Consider the following 16,436-nt stretch of genomic DNA (forward strand, 5'->3'; position numbering starts at 1 on the left):
GTGTTGACTTGGAGATTCTTGATTAGCAAGGGGAGGAAAGGACATTGGGAGGTGTTGGTTTGAGTCTATGCTTTGTTTGAAAACAAAACCTCATTTTTTTGAAAAGAAGGCTGAAAAGCTTTTACTTGGATTGCTGTCTGCAAATCTAAATGCTTGCCTTCATTATCAGTACTTGTAAAATTGCTGGTTCAGGAAGGCTTTAGAAAATAATTTCCCTGAAGAGGCACCAATGTAGCAAATGCAAATTAAAAACAGAATTACTGACCTTTCAGTATTACACATAGCAGAATAGGCAAAAAGTGTGGAGGGACACATGACGTTCCATCCGCCATTCCTCTGCTACTTTGAGGCTTTACTTTTGGGAGATGGGGAGCTAAGAATTTTTGGATATCTAACACCATATCTCAAGTTTTTGGTACATAGAGTTGAGTAGTCTAGTGGATCTGGTATCAGAGAAGTGGGAAAAGTAGTGATAGGATTATTTTTATCATAAAAATCTTTGTATTTAACCAAAACTCCAGAAGACAAGCAGGATGCAAGATTGTGTGTTGTGTCTTGTTTTGATTTTGTTCAGCAGCCCATTCCCTCCCAAAGCAAAGAATGGCTTCTCTTTATTATGAGCAGTACTTTTATTTGTAATGCCTAGAGAAGTTGATATGATAGCTTGAAAATACATGTAAAAATGTACTTGTTATGAAAAAGTTCTGCTAATAATTGTGTTTGATTACAAATGCAGTCAAATCTAGTTTTCCATATTTTTCTTCTGTTAATGGTTCTTGGGTGGAAGGGGAAGGAGAGGTAGACTTCAGCTGGTCATGATTTTCCTCTGTAATGTCATACCATTATTCTTTACTCTTTCACTACTTTAGCTCTTATTTAAAGGCTACTTTGACGTTATTGGTAGACTGATATCTGGGATATTGGTAGATTGGTGTGTGGGATATTTTCTTTTTCCACAGTAACTGTGGGAATAGCAGCTTTTTTCTCTTCACTCTTCATCCTTTTTCTTTAGGTGTAAAATGCTAACTCAGTTCCTGTTTTCATATAAACTAAACCAAACTGACTCACAAACTTTGAGCAATCCTGACATCTGATAATTTTTTGCTACACTTACTTGCAATCCCAGATACTGTTTTATCTGACATATTTTGAAGCACCTAGTGGGATCAAGCAGATGACTAAGTTTGCTAACTCTGTGTCAGACATTATCTGTTATCATACAGGTTGATTTGGGGTCTGGTGAAGCAGATTAGTGTTGCAGTACAATTTAGGAGGCACCAAGTAACGTGTAATATGGGATGAGAGTTAACCATCCATCATTGTTAGCACTGGGGAGGAAGAGTAGGGAAGAAGCTCATGGCCATGAATACCTGCCTTTCTACCTAAAAAGGCTCTGGAGTTGGGTTCTGTGGATTTTCAGCTCTGAAAGGAAAAAGCTTTAGGAAAAACTTTAACAAATTACAATTTCCGTAACTATTTCTTTAAATCCTTGCTAGTTTCATAAACACTATTTCAATAAAGTTTGAGAAAGCTTGTGATAATAAAATCAACAAGATGTGGCAGAACAATTAACCTTCTATTATCTATATTCTTTTTTGATTCTAAACAATAACATGTTGTTTTATTTTTACAGATGACTATGGATGAGAAATATGTGAACAGCATTTGGGATCTTCTGAAAAATGCAATCCAAGAGATCCAGCGTAAGAACAATAGCGGTCTCAGTTTTGAGGAGCTGTATAGGAATGCATATACAATGGTGTTACATAAACATGGTGAAAAACTCTACACTGGACTAAGAGAAGTGGTCACTGAGCATCTAATAAACAAGGTTTGTCGTTTTATTAATTACAATGGAAGTATCTTATAGGAAAGAATTCTGAACAGTTATTTAAAGGACAAAAAAAAAAAATCTAACTTATAATGTTGCCTTGTGTTGCAATTGTGTAGCTTCTCTCAGAAACAGTAGCACAGAGCTAACATCCAGCTCAAATGACTTCATGTTCCAGGTACTGTTTTTTGTAAGTTACTAATGGAGGACAGACAATAGAAAGTGTGTGAAAGTGTATAACAGGAAGCAACTTTTGTTGAAGAATAACTGTTGAGAGCTGGGGATCTTTTTTTTTTTAAAGGTTTGTGGCCTTTTTGGTGGCATTTTGTGATTTTCTTAGGCCAAATTTTGGGTTGTTTTCGAGTCAGTTTTTTCATCTGTGGAACAAAATAAATACCAGGGTAAGAACCTGTTTGTTATGGGCTAATGAACTAATTCACAAGTTAATGAGAGAGTTGTGGTAGGATTATGCTATTTAAAGAGGCAGTAGGCACTGTTCAAAAACATCAGCTCAGCAACAGCAAAAGTCCTGAGCAGTCTGTATTCTATCATTTCAGCCCTTGCAAAAAACCAGGTAATGTGGTCAAAATGACATGCAGAAACTTCTTGTTTCTGAAGATGTATTGTCAGAGAAAAGGACTCTTTAGGTCTCAGGTTAAACCATGGAACCACCTCTCCTGTCTTTGAGAGAAAAGTTTAGAATTGATTTAATAAGTATGTAATTGAACGAAGTTAAAACTCACTTTTTAGGAGTCCGTGTAATATTTAGGGATAATTGGAATTCCAAGTCTGGAGAGATGCCTGCCTTGCTCCATATCTGCCTATCTTTGAAGAAAGACACATGTCCACTCTGACCCCATGTACTGGCTGTTTTTACAACATCTGAAAAGCAAAGTCGTACACCATCATGTGTGTTGGGTGATTATTTATGGCTGAATTACAGAGAATGGATGGGAGGTTTATGTCTAAATAATGCAGAATTCTTGGGAGTTTTTTGTACATTCCAACTGGAGTTACTGCTGTGGATGAGAAATGTGTTATTTTCTTTCTAAAATCTTAGTTTCAAAGGTGTGCTCTGAACAAGTATAGTCTAAAACTGCTTCTAACATGGACTTTTTTACTGTTGCACGAGAGGACACGTCCTGTATGAAGTGGCTGGATAATTTATGGCTCTTTTCTATAATTGTAGCACATCTGTGACTCTCAACTCTTCTGTTTTCATAATCTGTGCATGCATAATCTGTACTATTCATATAAAATGTGGCAAATATCTGAGACTTTTTGTGCCTTGAATATGCCTGTGTTTACAATCTGTATGTAATAATATGACAGTAAATTTTTATTATTCCTAGGCTTTAGTTTATCCTGGTTTAATTTGAGGGGAGATACTTTGTTACTAGGTATTCTGCAACTTCTTATCTTAGTTCCTAGTTATTTTGCATATTAAAAATTATCCATTTGCAAAAAATTATTCTAAAGTGCTGATAGTGGAAAACTAACAAAAGAGCAGAAGATCCTGAGTTTGTACTTTCACTGCACTGGGTGAGATGACTGTACAAATAGCAGTGTAGACTAGTGCCTTTCTGACACTTAATGCTATCATATTTGATGCTTTAAAAAAAAGTCTTTTCCAGTGACCTAATATTCTGATCTGTAGTGTGATTCAGCAAATTATAACCATGTGTATGGGTATCATAAACATGGATGACCAAGATTTTTTTAAATAAAAAGTCTAACTACTGAATTTTAGTAGTTAATTGTTGTAAAGGCTAAATTATTCTGATGATGCTGTCCTATAAATTAAATAATCCAAGGAAAAGACTAAAAAAAAAAAGAAAATGTGACTTCTGCCAAAAATTTCTGAACAATAAAGAAAACTTCTGTAGGCTCAAAGCTACTTCTTGTCCCTTTTGAGTATTTACTTGGGGATATTATGTCAAGGTAGTTATAGATGGAAGTATGGAAAAAATAGTGCATTGTTTACTAAGAATAGGATCAGTTCTATAATGACATCTTCTGTTTGTGCTATTAGTGCTTCTGGTAAGACAGATAAAAAAAAAGGTTTTGTTTAACCTCACACTTTGTCACAGAAATTTTAGAGAAATCTTTTCTGTTCACTGTCTCTTCCCAAGGGCAATTCTCTGTTAAATTTTAAGTAGCTAATTAACAATAAATCCTCTCATCACAAGTCTTTGTAAACTTCTATTCAGAGACTCAGTGGTGAATGCTAGAATTTAGGAGAGGGAGATTTTGCCAACTGAAACCTTCATTAAATTTCATAACTTTTATAAAAGTGAAAATGTGCAGAAGTGTGTCAGTTTTTACTGAAGAACTACACTCAATTCAGGGAGCACTGCTGAGGAGCCAAACCCAAATCTGAGATTGCTAGAATCCTTGAAACATTATTGTCCTTTGCTGTCTACATCTGCTGATTATCTTTTTACAAAAAAGCTACATTGCTGTGGTGTTCTTGTCTTGCTGGCTAATTAGGAATAGATGAAGAGACTGGGTAGAGGCAAATGTGTATGTTCAGATGTTTTTACAAGTAGCTTTAAAGCTTGGAAAGCACAAACTTTTATTGTTGGTGAGACATGGTTAGGAGCTGTGTTTACACTTTATGCTTGTTTAACCATGAGTAGAAAGTTGTGTTTATTCAGCATTTTAATTAGAAACCACATACTTTTCTTATAAGCATTTAACTTCTCAACAACAGGACATAATACAGTGTACTGTCCTTACAGCCTGTTTAATTGTAAATAAAATGATAGGTGCAGATGGAAGGGTACATTCCTGCAAGTGAGTTACTGCCAAGTGTGCTTGGTTTTGAACTTGCACACCCTAATGGCTTGAAAGTACTAATCACCAGGTTCTGGCTGCATGATGAGGGCAATAGAAAGGCAGGTACTCTGCATCACTGAGAGGAGTCAGCTGTCCTGAACTACCCTGTTTTTACTACAGGGTAAGGACATGCTAAAACTTGTCTTTACCTGTGTATTGACTTCATTATTTAAGTAGGGTACAAGTAGACCTATTTAAAAAATACAGTTGAATTTTGAAAGTACTGAAGCCTTTCATCTTAATTCAGGTATTTAATTCCTGTGCATCAGGTACTTCACTGATTTCTCCCTTTCTTGCCCACTCGATGTGGACAGTCTTCCTTCACAGCTCTCAAATCTAGTTTGTTACTTCTTCATACAAATGTTAAGTGGTTTTTTTAAAACAGAGCTTAATTTACAGTTCTCTAAACCATTTGACAATGAGCAACATCACTTGTGTTACAATAAACAAAAATCTCGACGTTAAAAAGTTTACAGGATAATATTCTTGAAGTTCCTTTTATACATAAGTCTTTGAGACCTGATGAGATGCATCCTGAGTCTTGAGGGAAGTGACTGATGTAGTTGTCAGGCCACTCTTCCTGATACTTGAGAAATCATGGCTGTCAGATGGAGTCCCAGGTGGCTGGAAAAAGGGAGACATTGTACCCATCTCTAAAAAGGGTATAAATGAGGACCTTGGGAACTGCCAACCTGTCAGTCACACCTCTATGTCCGGGAAGATCATGGACCAGATCCTCCTAAGAGCTATGCTAAGGTACATGGATGACAGGGAGGTGATTTGGGACAACCAGCATGGCTTCACCAAGGGCAAGTCTTGCCTGGCCAACCCTGTGGCCTTCTATAATGGAGTGACTACCTTGGTTGACAAGGGATGGGTTACAGATGTAATTTCTCTGCACCTCTATAAAGCCTTTGACATGATCTCCTACAACATCCTCTCTAAATTAGAGAGAAATGGATTTGATGAGTGGACTGTTATATGGATAAGGAATTGGTTGGACAGTTGTATCCAGAGGGTTGCAGTTGCTGGCTCAGAGTGCTGATGGCCATCAGTGACAAGTGGTGTCCCTCGAGGTCCATACTGGGACCAGGGTTATTTAATATCTTCACTAATGACACAGACAAAGGAATTGAATGCACCCTTGAGAAGGCTTTGGGGTGACCTAATTGTGGCCTTCAGTACCTGAAGAGAGCCTACAAGAAAGATGGGAGAGGAACTTTTTACACTACAGGACGTGTAGTGACAGGACAAGAGGTAATGGCTTCAGACTGGAAGAGAGTAGGTTTAGATTAGATATTAGGAAGAAATTCCTTACTGTGAGGCTGGTGAGACACTGGCATAGGTTGCCCAGAGAAGCTGTGGATTCCCCATCCCTGGAAGTGTTCAAGGCCAGGTTAGATGGGGGTCTGAGCAACTTGGTCTAGTGAAAGTTGTCCCTGCCCATGGCAGGGGATTTGGAACGAGATAGTCTTTAAGGTCCCTTCCAACCCAAACCATTCTATGATTTTTATGCACACATCATAGTCTAGTGAAATCTAAACCCATGACATGCAACATACCATAAACATTATATAAACTGTGTGTGTGAAAAAGGAATTCACTGATTTGTTGGCCAAGCCCAGTAAAGTCTTGTTGATTTTTCTGTGTGTACATCAGATTCAGAGATGTAAAGGACTGTCCTAAACTTAAATGGACTGAAATATGCTCATTTGGGGAGACACTAGAGCATTTCTGAAAAGAAAGAGCTGCTTGGGATATCCTCATGTCCTGCAGTATGTCTTGCTCTTACCAAACATCTCTGCTGCTGTGCCAGAATTGATACAGCTGGGGGAGTTTGGTAGGGACAGTACCTGCTATTTCAGAATAATAATACAGGCAAGCATGCAAGAAATTGTTTTTTAGGGAGGGCACAGAGCTGGTCACTGTGGCAGCGTTAAATGCAGAAGGAATTGTGTGGGGTGCTGGTGCAGAAGGTGTGGGCTGAAGGAAGCATGTCTGCTCTGGGACTCAGTTGTGTCTGGGATCCTTTGCAAGCTTTAGAATTTGCTATTGTGGTGTCACAGAGAGAAGGATAGAGATAAGAGAGGCATCTCCTACAGGGAATTTGAAATTATTTCCATAACATCAACGAATAGGGAGGAATGACACGAGAAGTTGTGTAGGAGGCGAATTACCCGTTGAGCATTAGGGTGTACTGTAAGCCTGACTGACAATGTATGAAGTGTTATCTGCCTTTATATTTTCTTAATGATGTTTTCAGATGATCTTTTGCAAGTCTACTATTATATGGAGGGCAGAAGAATGTGAGGGAATTGCCAGAAAGTAAGTAACAGTTCAGAATCATCAGTATTCTTCAGTGTTGGTTTTTTTCTTTCAGCTGTAGGATAGCAGCTGCAGGGATGAACAGACATTTCTGGTAAAATCATAGTTAATCTGTTAACTTACTTGGGACTCTTTAAGATTTTAGAATATGGTCTTTTAGACTACTTGGATTTTTGTAGAAGGTAAAGAAACTCCTTAATAAAAGTTTTGAAGGCTTCAGACCTTAGTTCAGAAAGTGCTGTTCTCTACTGCTGCTCTCCATAGAAGGTTCTGGCTGTCCTTACAGTAGTGGAAATTACATAATTGAACTATTTGTGCTGCTGCATCAGGCCAGGCAGTGTAAGAGAGAAAATACTAGGCCATAAGTCTGCTTTGTGTACACTTGATAAAGAGTTATTTAAAGGTATTGAAAGCTTCTGCCAACTATTCTTAAGAGACTGGGGGAAGGGTTCTGTATTTCCTGAAGATCTGTATCAAAATGCAGTTGAGCCTGAAGTTATACACTGGATTTCATCCTTGCAACTATAAGAAGACCTTACATAGATTATGAAGCTGCTAATTTATTTTCAAGTAAGTCTTTATATGGACAGTCCTATTTAAACTGACTTCCCTTGCCAATTTACTGTATAGCTGCAAATATTGTCACAGAAATCACTACAAGCTTCGCTAATTCATAGTAACATTCTGCTGATAAAAATCTTTGAGACTCAGATTTTCCTAAGGCTTTGGAAGAGTAGCAGCTGTTTCTCTGAAGGGCTGTCTTCTCTTGTAGAAGAGTATGGATATCCAGGTTTTTTTACTTCAAATGATTTATTCTACCAAAGTCGTTTGACTCTCCGTCTTTGCATAGCTAAGATGTTATGTGCATTTTAGTAGTTTTCCTGTAACATTGTATTCATGGCCTATACAAGGAATGTTTTGAGCACCTATTAACTAGACAGCTGTTGTAAGAAATAATTTGGTGGTTTTTGTGATAGCTTCCCAAACCTCTCTGCAGCTTAAAATAAACCTTGGAGGATGTCACTGAGAAGAGATACTCTTGAAGTAGTTTTGTTGTACAGCACCCATTCCTGACTTTAAAACACATTTCCAGAAAGCCACATAACATTCTGTATGGAGCAGAGGTGGCACTGCTGTTGAGTGTTCAGGTGTCTGCTTGGAAGCAATTCATCACTGCTACCTGGTGGCAAGAACCCCCTTTTGCTCCCAGTTGGTGCTTGATTTGACACTGGCTGGCCCAGTAGCATTAGTGTGATGGATTTGTGCAATCACAAAGGCACACTGCCTCTCTGTTGTTTGAGAAAAGTGTTGTAAAAATTAATGTCCCTGGTTATCTGTGCTTATAAGCTAATCATGCTTTGGTAAAGTTTACCTGTGTGGGTGACCTACCAAATAATGTTTTCCATGTTATTACATACTGGCCAAAGAAGTGAAAGCAACCATGTCACGTGTGTTTCTCTTGTTCTGCGAGGTTCTGCATACTCTTCACAAGTATGTCTGCTGGAGTTTTTAATGCATATTTATGTTTTGGCTAAAAACTACATAGATTGGATGTTAACAGAGCACACATTTGGGAGACCAAAGGGTAAATGATGACCATGATCAGAAAGAATGAGGCAGCTAAGCAGTGCTTATAACTGCATATTATGTTTTCCAAAAGTAAAAAGGAGAGGCCTTGCTCAGGTCTGCAGAGTGGGTATTTGAAGACTTCAGAAACCTTTGAACAACCTACAGATACATGTGTTGCTTAGATTCAGGAACAAGGTGAATATTGTTGGGATAAGCTTCAGAGATTCTTGAGAAGAGACCATTGTGTTTGTGTGATGTACCGTGCTCTCTTTCTGGTTTGCTCATCTAAGTTTATGGAGTATATACAGTAGTGTGGCAGACAGAATTGCTTGTTATGCTGGTTTGGCCTAATAACTGCATAAAACTTTAACAGAATGAAGTCTCTCAGGTGGTTGCATGTGATGTTGGTGCAGTTTGTGGCTGCTTGCTGTGTGCATTCTGTTTTCCTCTTTGAATTCTCTGTGCTGAAATTTGCACTCACCCAAGCATAAGTGCAGATCTGTAAATGTGAGAATGCATTCTGTTGGGTTACAACGAGGGCAGAATATATTCTTCATGTTATGTCAAAAGTCAATTCCTGCATTTTGTTAACTCTGGAATAATTTTTTTTTTATGTTTCCATGGGTTTCTCCTTTACATGAGTTTAAAGCTTGAGCACTGTAGTATATTTCTGCTGCATAAAATCAAAATATGAAACTGGATGCTCTTTTTTTATTAGCAGGAGTAGTAGTGGCAAAGAAGCATAAAGTCTGAAGTTGAGACAGATGAATCAATGAGCAAATACATTTGTATAAACAAAGATGACTTTTTTTTTCTCATTGCTGGAGATTATGGACCGTCAGTGTAAGAATCTGGTCTTTACTAAGTGATGGTTGTTTGCTGTAACTTTATGCTGTCTCAGCTTGTCTCTCTAAATGTCATCATGGCCAATTTCCCACCTGTACTTGTTGCTGTTTGTAATATTGACTGCTGCTACCCAGTATTCTGAAATTACTTGTGATAGTAAAGTTAGTATTTCTTTAAACACTATAGCATAGGAGATAAAACCTTTGAAGAGTTGTAAAAAAGTACTTTTAACATTTAAGATTTCAGGAATTCCTTTCAAATTTAATATCCATGTTTATTTTGTTCTTCTTGGTTTTAGTCTCATTTTTCTTACATGTGTGAAGTCATATTTTTCCACAGAAAAGTTCATAGAGGAGCAAGGAAATTTGTGCTGAAGCTAAGTTTGTTAAGATTTGAATGCTGCAGGAGAAACTGGCTTGAGTTTATGGCAATCTATTATTTTTTTTTTTTGCTTCAGGTGAGAGAAGATGTGTTAAACTCCTTGAATAACAACTTTCTACAAACACTAAACCAAGCGTGGAATGATCATCAAACAGCAATGGTGATGATTAGAGACATTCTGATGTATATGGTGGGTATTCTGCTATTTCACACATTTAACTGTGCAGTAAATTGTCTTTTGACAAATCCAAACAAATAAAATGGAGAGATAAAAAGCAAGGCTTGCTTACCACTCCTTTTCCCAAGACTGTTCTCTGTCCTTTGTTTTGAATTTCCCATGCAATACTCTTGTATGCACAGGTGTTTGACCAAATGTAATTGGTTTCTTCTTTTAGATTATCTCATTATCACTTGAAAAATTAATCTGAAAAATGGTTGAACTTTGCAGTTCTTAAAAGCTAAGCTGGTCAGACCCATTGTGGCAGGTTATAGATGTGACCTGCATGTTGTAGTTCATGTAGCAGTGTTTTCTTACTGTGGAAAGAATGATGATGTAAAGTCTCCTCAGACTTCCAATGTAGTTGTTCTTTAAGGTTAAGGATTTGAAGAGGATAACTTTAGTACAGTGTGTGTCCTTGAATGTTAAATTCTAACTGAATCCTTTCGTGTTCATACAGAGCTTGGTACAAGATCGTGCTGTACATAGATGAGAATGTGATCTCTGGTTGCAGGCTTGCAATTTCTTACCTACATTAAACAGAAAAGGCTTTTTTTTTTTGGAGAGAAGGCCTAACGTTTTTGTCTCTGGATTGTGTTATGCTTTAGGTAGTTGGTATGTATTTAAATTCCCATAATGGTGGGCATACTCTAGGATGCAGGAGAGTATTTTTGCTTAGCTTCTAACGAAAGGCTTTGACATGACAAAGAAGAGAAAAACTTGTTGAGATGCTGTGGTTTCTTATATAAAATAATTTTTTGCCAAAATATCATACTACAGATAGTACTTTATGCAGTATTAGACAGTGAAGGACAGACAATGATGGCAATTTTTTGGTCAAAAATGGTAATTAACTGGAATTGTGCTCTATCTGCTGAAAAACTGGAGTTAAGATCTCATCTTGTAGCTGTTAAAGATCTCACCCTATGACACTGACCATGTTTGTATTAGCTGTGAAGTCCCCTTTGGTTAATAAGCTGCTAAAAGTTAAAGAATTTGGAGTAATTAATAACATGATTATTTTTTTAATGGATTTAGTGGCCTTCATGTTTGGGGTTGGTTTTGTTTTATTTCAGTTGGGAAAAGACCAAAATCTAGAGGGCTGGATAAAATGCCTTCAAGTGACACTGAACGATTTGTGTATTTTTATCTTGCCAAAAGGAAGATGGAGAGATTATTTTCAAGATGTACTGTCTTTGCTGTGAGAAATCCTGGAATCTCTAATCTGTTTGTGAAGGACAAATACAAATCAATTGCTGCAAGATGCAACTAGGCAAATTCAAGAATAGTTAAGGATTAGATTAATCTACCAAAGCTAGTGGTGAATTTTTAGAAATGTTAGAAGATGGAATCCAGAGCTTTCCAGGGGAGTAGCTGTTGTGTTTTAGCCAAATATTATATATTATTTCAGTACAGAAGGTGCTGGATAGTCCAAGGTAATGGGTAATGCAATGTTATCTCCTACTCTTAAAATCAATAATTTTTTGATCCTTCAAACAGTGGCAGACAAAATTGGCTTATCAACTTTTCCTGTTTCAGTGTGTTGACCAGTATATTAAGGACCAAAGGGCTCCCTCTTTGAGGAAGGGATACATACTGCAGTTACCACTTCTGGGGGAAAAGGAGAGCTGTTTACCAGTTTACCAAGTTAACCAGTTTACCGAGTATTTTTTACGCTCAGAGAGCAACGCCTTGGCTTTGGTTTAAACCTTGTGAGTGCTGTTCAAACATCCAGACAGCCTTTTCTTTTCTGCCAAAATTTCAGGGGATGGAAACCTGCAGCATTCCTACAAGTGCAAACTGAACTTCATGGGTTATCTTTTAGATTCAGAACAGAATAATAAATAAACTTTCATACCTCTGGACTATTTTCCATGTCCATGTTTAATTATTTCAAGTGGGTGTTCAGTTGAGCCCTCTGCTTGACTAATTATTTGACTTCCATTGATTTTTTTTTTTTTCCTTGTACCAAAGTAAGACCCAAAGAAACAGAAAAAACATATCTAAAATAAAATATATTTATAGTAAAATAGTAAAAATACAACAAAATTTTCTTCCAAAATGCTTATATAAACTTGTCAAGCTTTAGGAGTGCTGTTAAACCTCTGTAATGTAACATGGGGTTATAATAGAACTGTCTAATGCAAGGAGCTGATAGAATAGGCAGACTCCCTTCTTTTCTTTGACTTGGAGGGGCATAAGACAAATTGTCAATGGAAAATACATGCTTTGATTACAAACTAAAGTATAAGCTATAGTTTAAAATAGGATTATTTTCAAAGATTCGCAGTTTCATCTTTGTCACTGGGGTGTCATCTTGAGTCAAACACAGTTCTCTTCATTCAAAAGAGACTTTAGAGCAGGAAACTTCCAGCCTTGAGTATGTGTTCATCCCAGAAGTTTGGAATTCTGGAATTTAGTTTTGTAGCTGCTAGTGCCACAAAATCATACAGTGACAGAACACCTGTGAAAGATGAGACCTGACTGCTCTTCAAAGAAACAGTTTTGAAGAACTTTATAAAATAAGGAATGATTTGTTCTTTTATGATGTTGAGTCTGAGTGACATGTGGGATTATAGTGATATGCTTATGTCACAAGTTGTTTGTACGTTTTTATTCAAGCACAGCTACTATAACTGACAGGAAAAATATTTTATCTAAAAAAAACCCAAACAGTGCATAAACTCAGTCACCAGGCACTGTTAATTGATATGCTTGTGTTCTACCAGGAGAAATATATGCAATTATCGTATGTTTGTAAGTAAAGCATGACCCAATCCTCCTCTTATTTTGTAGGCCATCTCAATTACCCATCAGTCTCAGGAAATGTACCTATTGCCCAACAGACCGTGTGACATCATGAAAGTAAAACATTTAACATCCTCTTGAATTCTGGTCTTACTCTCTTAAATTCTTACTTCAGCCTAGTGATCGTACATCTTAAAGTAAACTCTTCCTGTTTCAATGCCACATTTGTTTTCCAGCTTTGTTTCACCCACTGGCTGTCATATGATTTAAGTCAAAACAAACACCTCTCCAACCCACCTTAATCTCTTTCCCCTGTTTAATTTTGCTACTTTTGAAATAAAAATAAATTCAAATAGATCTTTTTTAGAAAGGCATGAGTTTTGCACACTGGGGTTTCTGCATTATGATACTTAATGACTAGAATACTTGCTGTTTGAGGTTTATGGCAGGAGTTCATTGTATGTGCAGAACCTCTTCCACAAGCACTAAATTACCTTGTCTCTTGTGATACTCTCTGGTGAAAGTCTGTTGGTTTCAGGTCTGTTGTAGGTGTAGTGTGAGGTTTTGTAACGTTTTGCATAGTAAAGATTTGTCGTGACTTTATTGAGACGTTCCAGTTTGCACGACTGAATTTCAAGTTTATGCAGTTCCAGTCTACGTTGTAGGATACAACACTAGCTCTCTTCCTTTTGCTTTGCATGTTCAGGCTACAATAATCAGTGCCAGAGTAGATGTCATCCTCTCCATAACTTCATGGCACTGTCTGCAGTGAGCAGTGAGGCACCAAAGCACCCGAGTCATGTTCTAAGTAGCATCTTTGCTGAGTCAGGTCACATACATGTTGAAGCAGTGAAGTGATGCACTACAGTTGGGCATATCTGAAATTCAGCCTCACAGCAGCAGTGTAAGCATGTCCACAATGGGTTTATTTAACTGCTGTATGTAATGGTAGCAGTGGAGGTGCAGTTGTTTGGTCTTCAAGCAACAGTGAGCGTGAGAATTCTTAGAATGTGTGGTGGAAACTGGGTTAAACTGGATTCTGTGGTGTTCCTTCTCTATTACTTGTACTTGCTAAATTTAAAGCAATTTCAGGTATGTGAGTGCAGCAGTCACACCCCTGGCTGTGGTATAGGCATATGGGCAGTGCCAGTTACACACTGTCAGAAATGAACAATTGCTCCTGCAAATACAGCTGTGTATTTTTCAGGGGGCAGAGAATTCCCTTCTCATCTGTGCTGTGCACAAAGATGATTTCTTTTTTTTTTTTTAAGACAGCACTGACAGATTGGATATGCGAGTTTTGACCTCAGGGCATGTGTCTCTTACTGTCCATACCTTACACACAAGGTAAAAGGGAGAAATTGTTGTTTTTATTTCCAGAACTAGCATCAAAGACACTTACTATATATAGTATATACATAGTCAAGGGTGTCTGAAGGCTGCACCATCCAGGTAGTGTGCAGAGATGGGTAAAACGTAGCTGGTGATATTTTACAGTAGGTAACTTTAGTTCAGATCAGAATTCTGCAGTATAAGCAGGACTGTAGTTTATGAATAATTGCTGTCTGAAACTCCACCCTTGTCTTCTGAAAGTTACTCTTACCTTTAATAACCCGCTGCTTCTCCCTGTGGGAGGTGATTGCTGTGCAGCAGTGTGTAGCCTCATCAGTCAAACCTGTTCCCCACTGGGGCTTTCTCTCTATGATTACTTTTTTTGGACTGGGAGAGCTTCCAGTAAACAGTAAATGTGATCTGTTACCAAGGGTGAGCAAATCAGCAGTATCAGAAATGTTAATGTTGCTGCTCTGGTTTGGGTATTGTAGAGTGGTCTGGCTTACTACAGAGGCGTGCTGATACACTGAGAGGAGTTTCTAGTGCAGTTACTATTTTGTGATGGCACTGTTTAGCACTGCCACAACAGAAGCTATGCAGATGAGTCATGGCTTTAATCCTTTTAGATACCCTGCTGCCCGTGCTTTAGAGGCCTGAATATTTTTGGGGAATGATATATTCTTTTCTCCTCAAGTCACATAGACGTTACTTTTTAATTTACTCTTTCATCTCTTTGAAAATATATTTTAAGCTTGTCTCACTTCAGAATCCCATTTACTTCTGTTCTTGATGCAAGTGTGTAAACAAGGAAGTGAAATAAACAACCCTATTTGTAAATAATGAAAAATGAAGTACATATTCCAAAGACCTAGACTACTATGTATCACTAAACTAACTTCATGAGACCAACTGGTAAACATTTTGCTTTGAGGCAGAATTGAGCTTCCTTCACGAGCCACAGAGAAGGCATATCTGACCTGTTCCCAGCTTGTTTTTTTTATTTAAATGAAGTGCTGCCTGTCTGAAGGGAGAGAGTGGGAAATCATTCATTAATAGCAGAACCCAGTGTTTTGCTTTCCTCTGGTCACCAAGTGGCAATCTGGCACATAATTAATATATAAAAACTTCACCATGTAAGTTCAGCTGCTAAACTGTGTGCTGTCTTTTCCTTCTGTTTTTTTGTAATTGTGGAATTTATATAAACTTGTGATTTTGTAATCTTTTTTTCGTAGTCCAAAGCATAACATTTGTTCTTTTAATGGTTTCATTTTCTAGGTGTTTGAGTAGCTTTACTCTGCAATACTGAGTGTGATAAAGCTCTTAAGATAGTTGACAGAACCAGTGGAGAAGCTGATCTTTATACACAATCTCAAACATTGACCTTCATCCTTTATAGAATTCGATTTTTTTATTATTATTTTGTTATAGCTGTGTACATTCTCAGAAAACCAGCCAGATTTATGAGTGGGTACAAAACTCTTTTACTTTTTCTGATATCATTACCCTGATGCTTAAATGGTAGCAAAGCAGTATTTTTAGTAATTACTCAAGCTATGATTTTAGAGGAATGGATTATTCCCTGACAGAAATGAAGAAAAATAATTATTGCTCATCTCAGAAGAAGGTTGTAAAAGCTCACCATTTTTCTGCTCTTAATGTTGTTTTGAAGGGTCTTACCTAGTACAGCACTAGTGACTATTAAGCAAATACATGCATTTTCTGTCTGCTAGTAACTTTATTAATAGCCTTCCTTTTCTAGAGAGTTGATGAGGAATAGGAAAGGGGAGACAAATTTCTGGAGCCCTTCTGTGGGTGGCAATAAGAAACTCAGGATCTGCTCAGTAATGTCTCAGTCAACTCCATACGATGGATTTTGGGCTATGAGGTCTTGGAATGCTGATCTGAGGATCAGTGTCAGTTTGTAAATGTAGGTGGATAAAAAAGTAGATAGTTGAGGAACTTGATCATTCCTATAGACTGAGATTATGTAGGGAGATGGAATTTAAACCCATATTGAAACAAAAAATATTTTTCTTTTGCCATTCTTCTCTTTTTTGAGTGTTTGTGTATGTGTGCAATTATAATGAAACATAACTATTCCTCAAGTTGAATGAAAGTGAATTTTTTTTCATGGGAGGGAAGGGTGTCAACAGAAGTCCTTCTGTACAATTTTGCACTACCAATCCATAAAGATTGCGATTGCAACTCTTCTCATTTTGGCTTTACTTTTTCTTCTGTTCATCTAATGATGCTCTTTCCGAAGATGTCACTGAATATTGCATTTTGGTTGCCTAAAAGGAGTGGTAGGAAGATGCATGGGGAGGTGGGGAAAAATTTCAGGAAAATTAA

At 37.4% G+C, this 16,436-nt stretch overlaps 1 protein-coding gene across 1 annotated transcript in view; it reads left to right on the plus strand.

The window, feature by feature from the left end:
* The window catches only part of CUL3 (cullin 3), a 57,792-nt gene that overhangs the window by 18,219 nt on the left and 23,137 nt on the right, over nt 1-16,436 (plus strand). Inside the window, exons 2-3 of the mRNA XM_032697497.1 lie at nt 1,634-1,831; nt 9,867-9,980. Coding sequence (XP_032553388.1) covers nt 1,634-1,831; nt 9,867-9,980 — 312 coding nt within the window. The remainder of the gene's footprint in view (nt 1-1,633; nt 1,832-9,866; nt 9,981-16,436) is intronic.

The sequence above is a fragment of the Chiroxiphia lanceolata genome, chromosome 10 (assembly GCF_009829145.1).
Source record: "Chiroxiphia lanceolata isolate bChiLan1 chromosome 10, bChiLan1.pri, whole genome shotgun sequence".
NCBI lineage: Eukaryota > Metazoa > Chordata > Aves > Passeriformes > Pipridae > Chiroxiphia > Chiroxiphia lanceolata.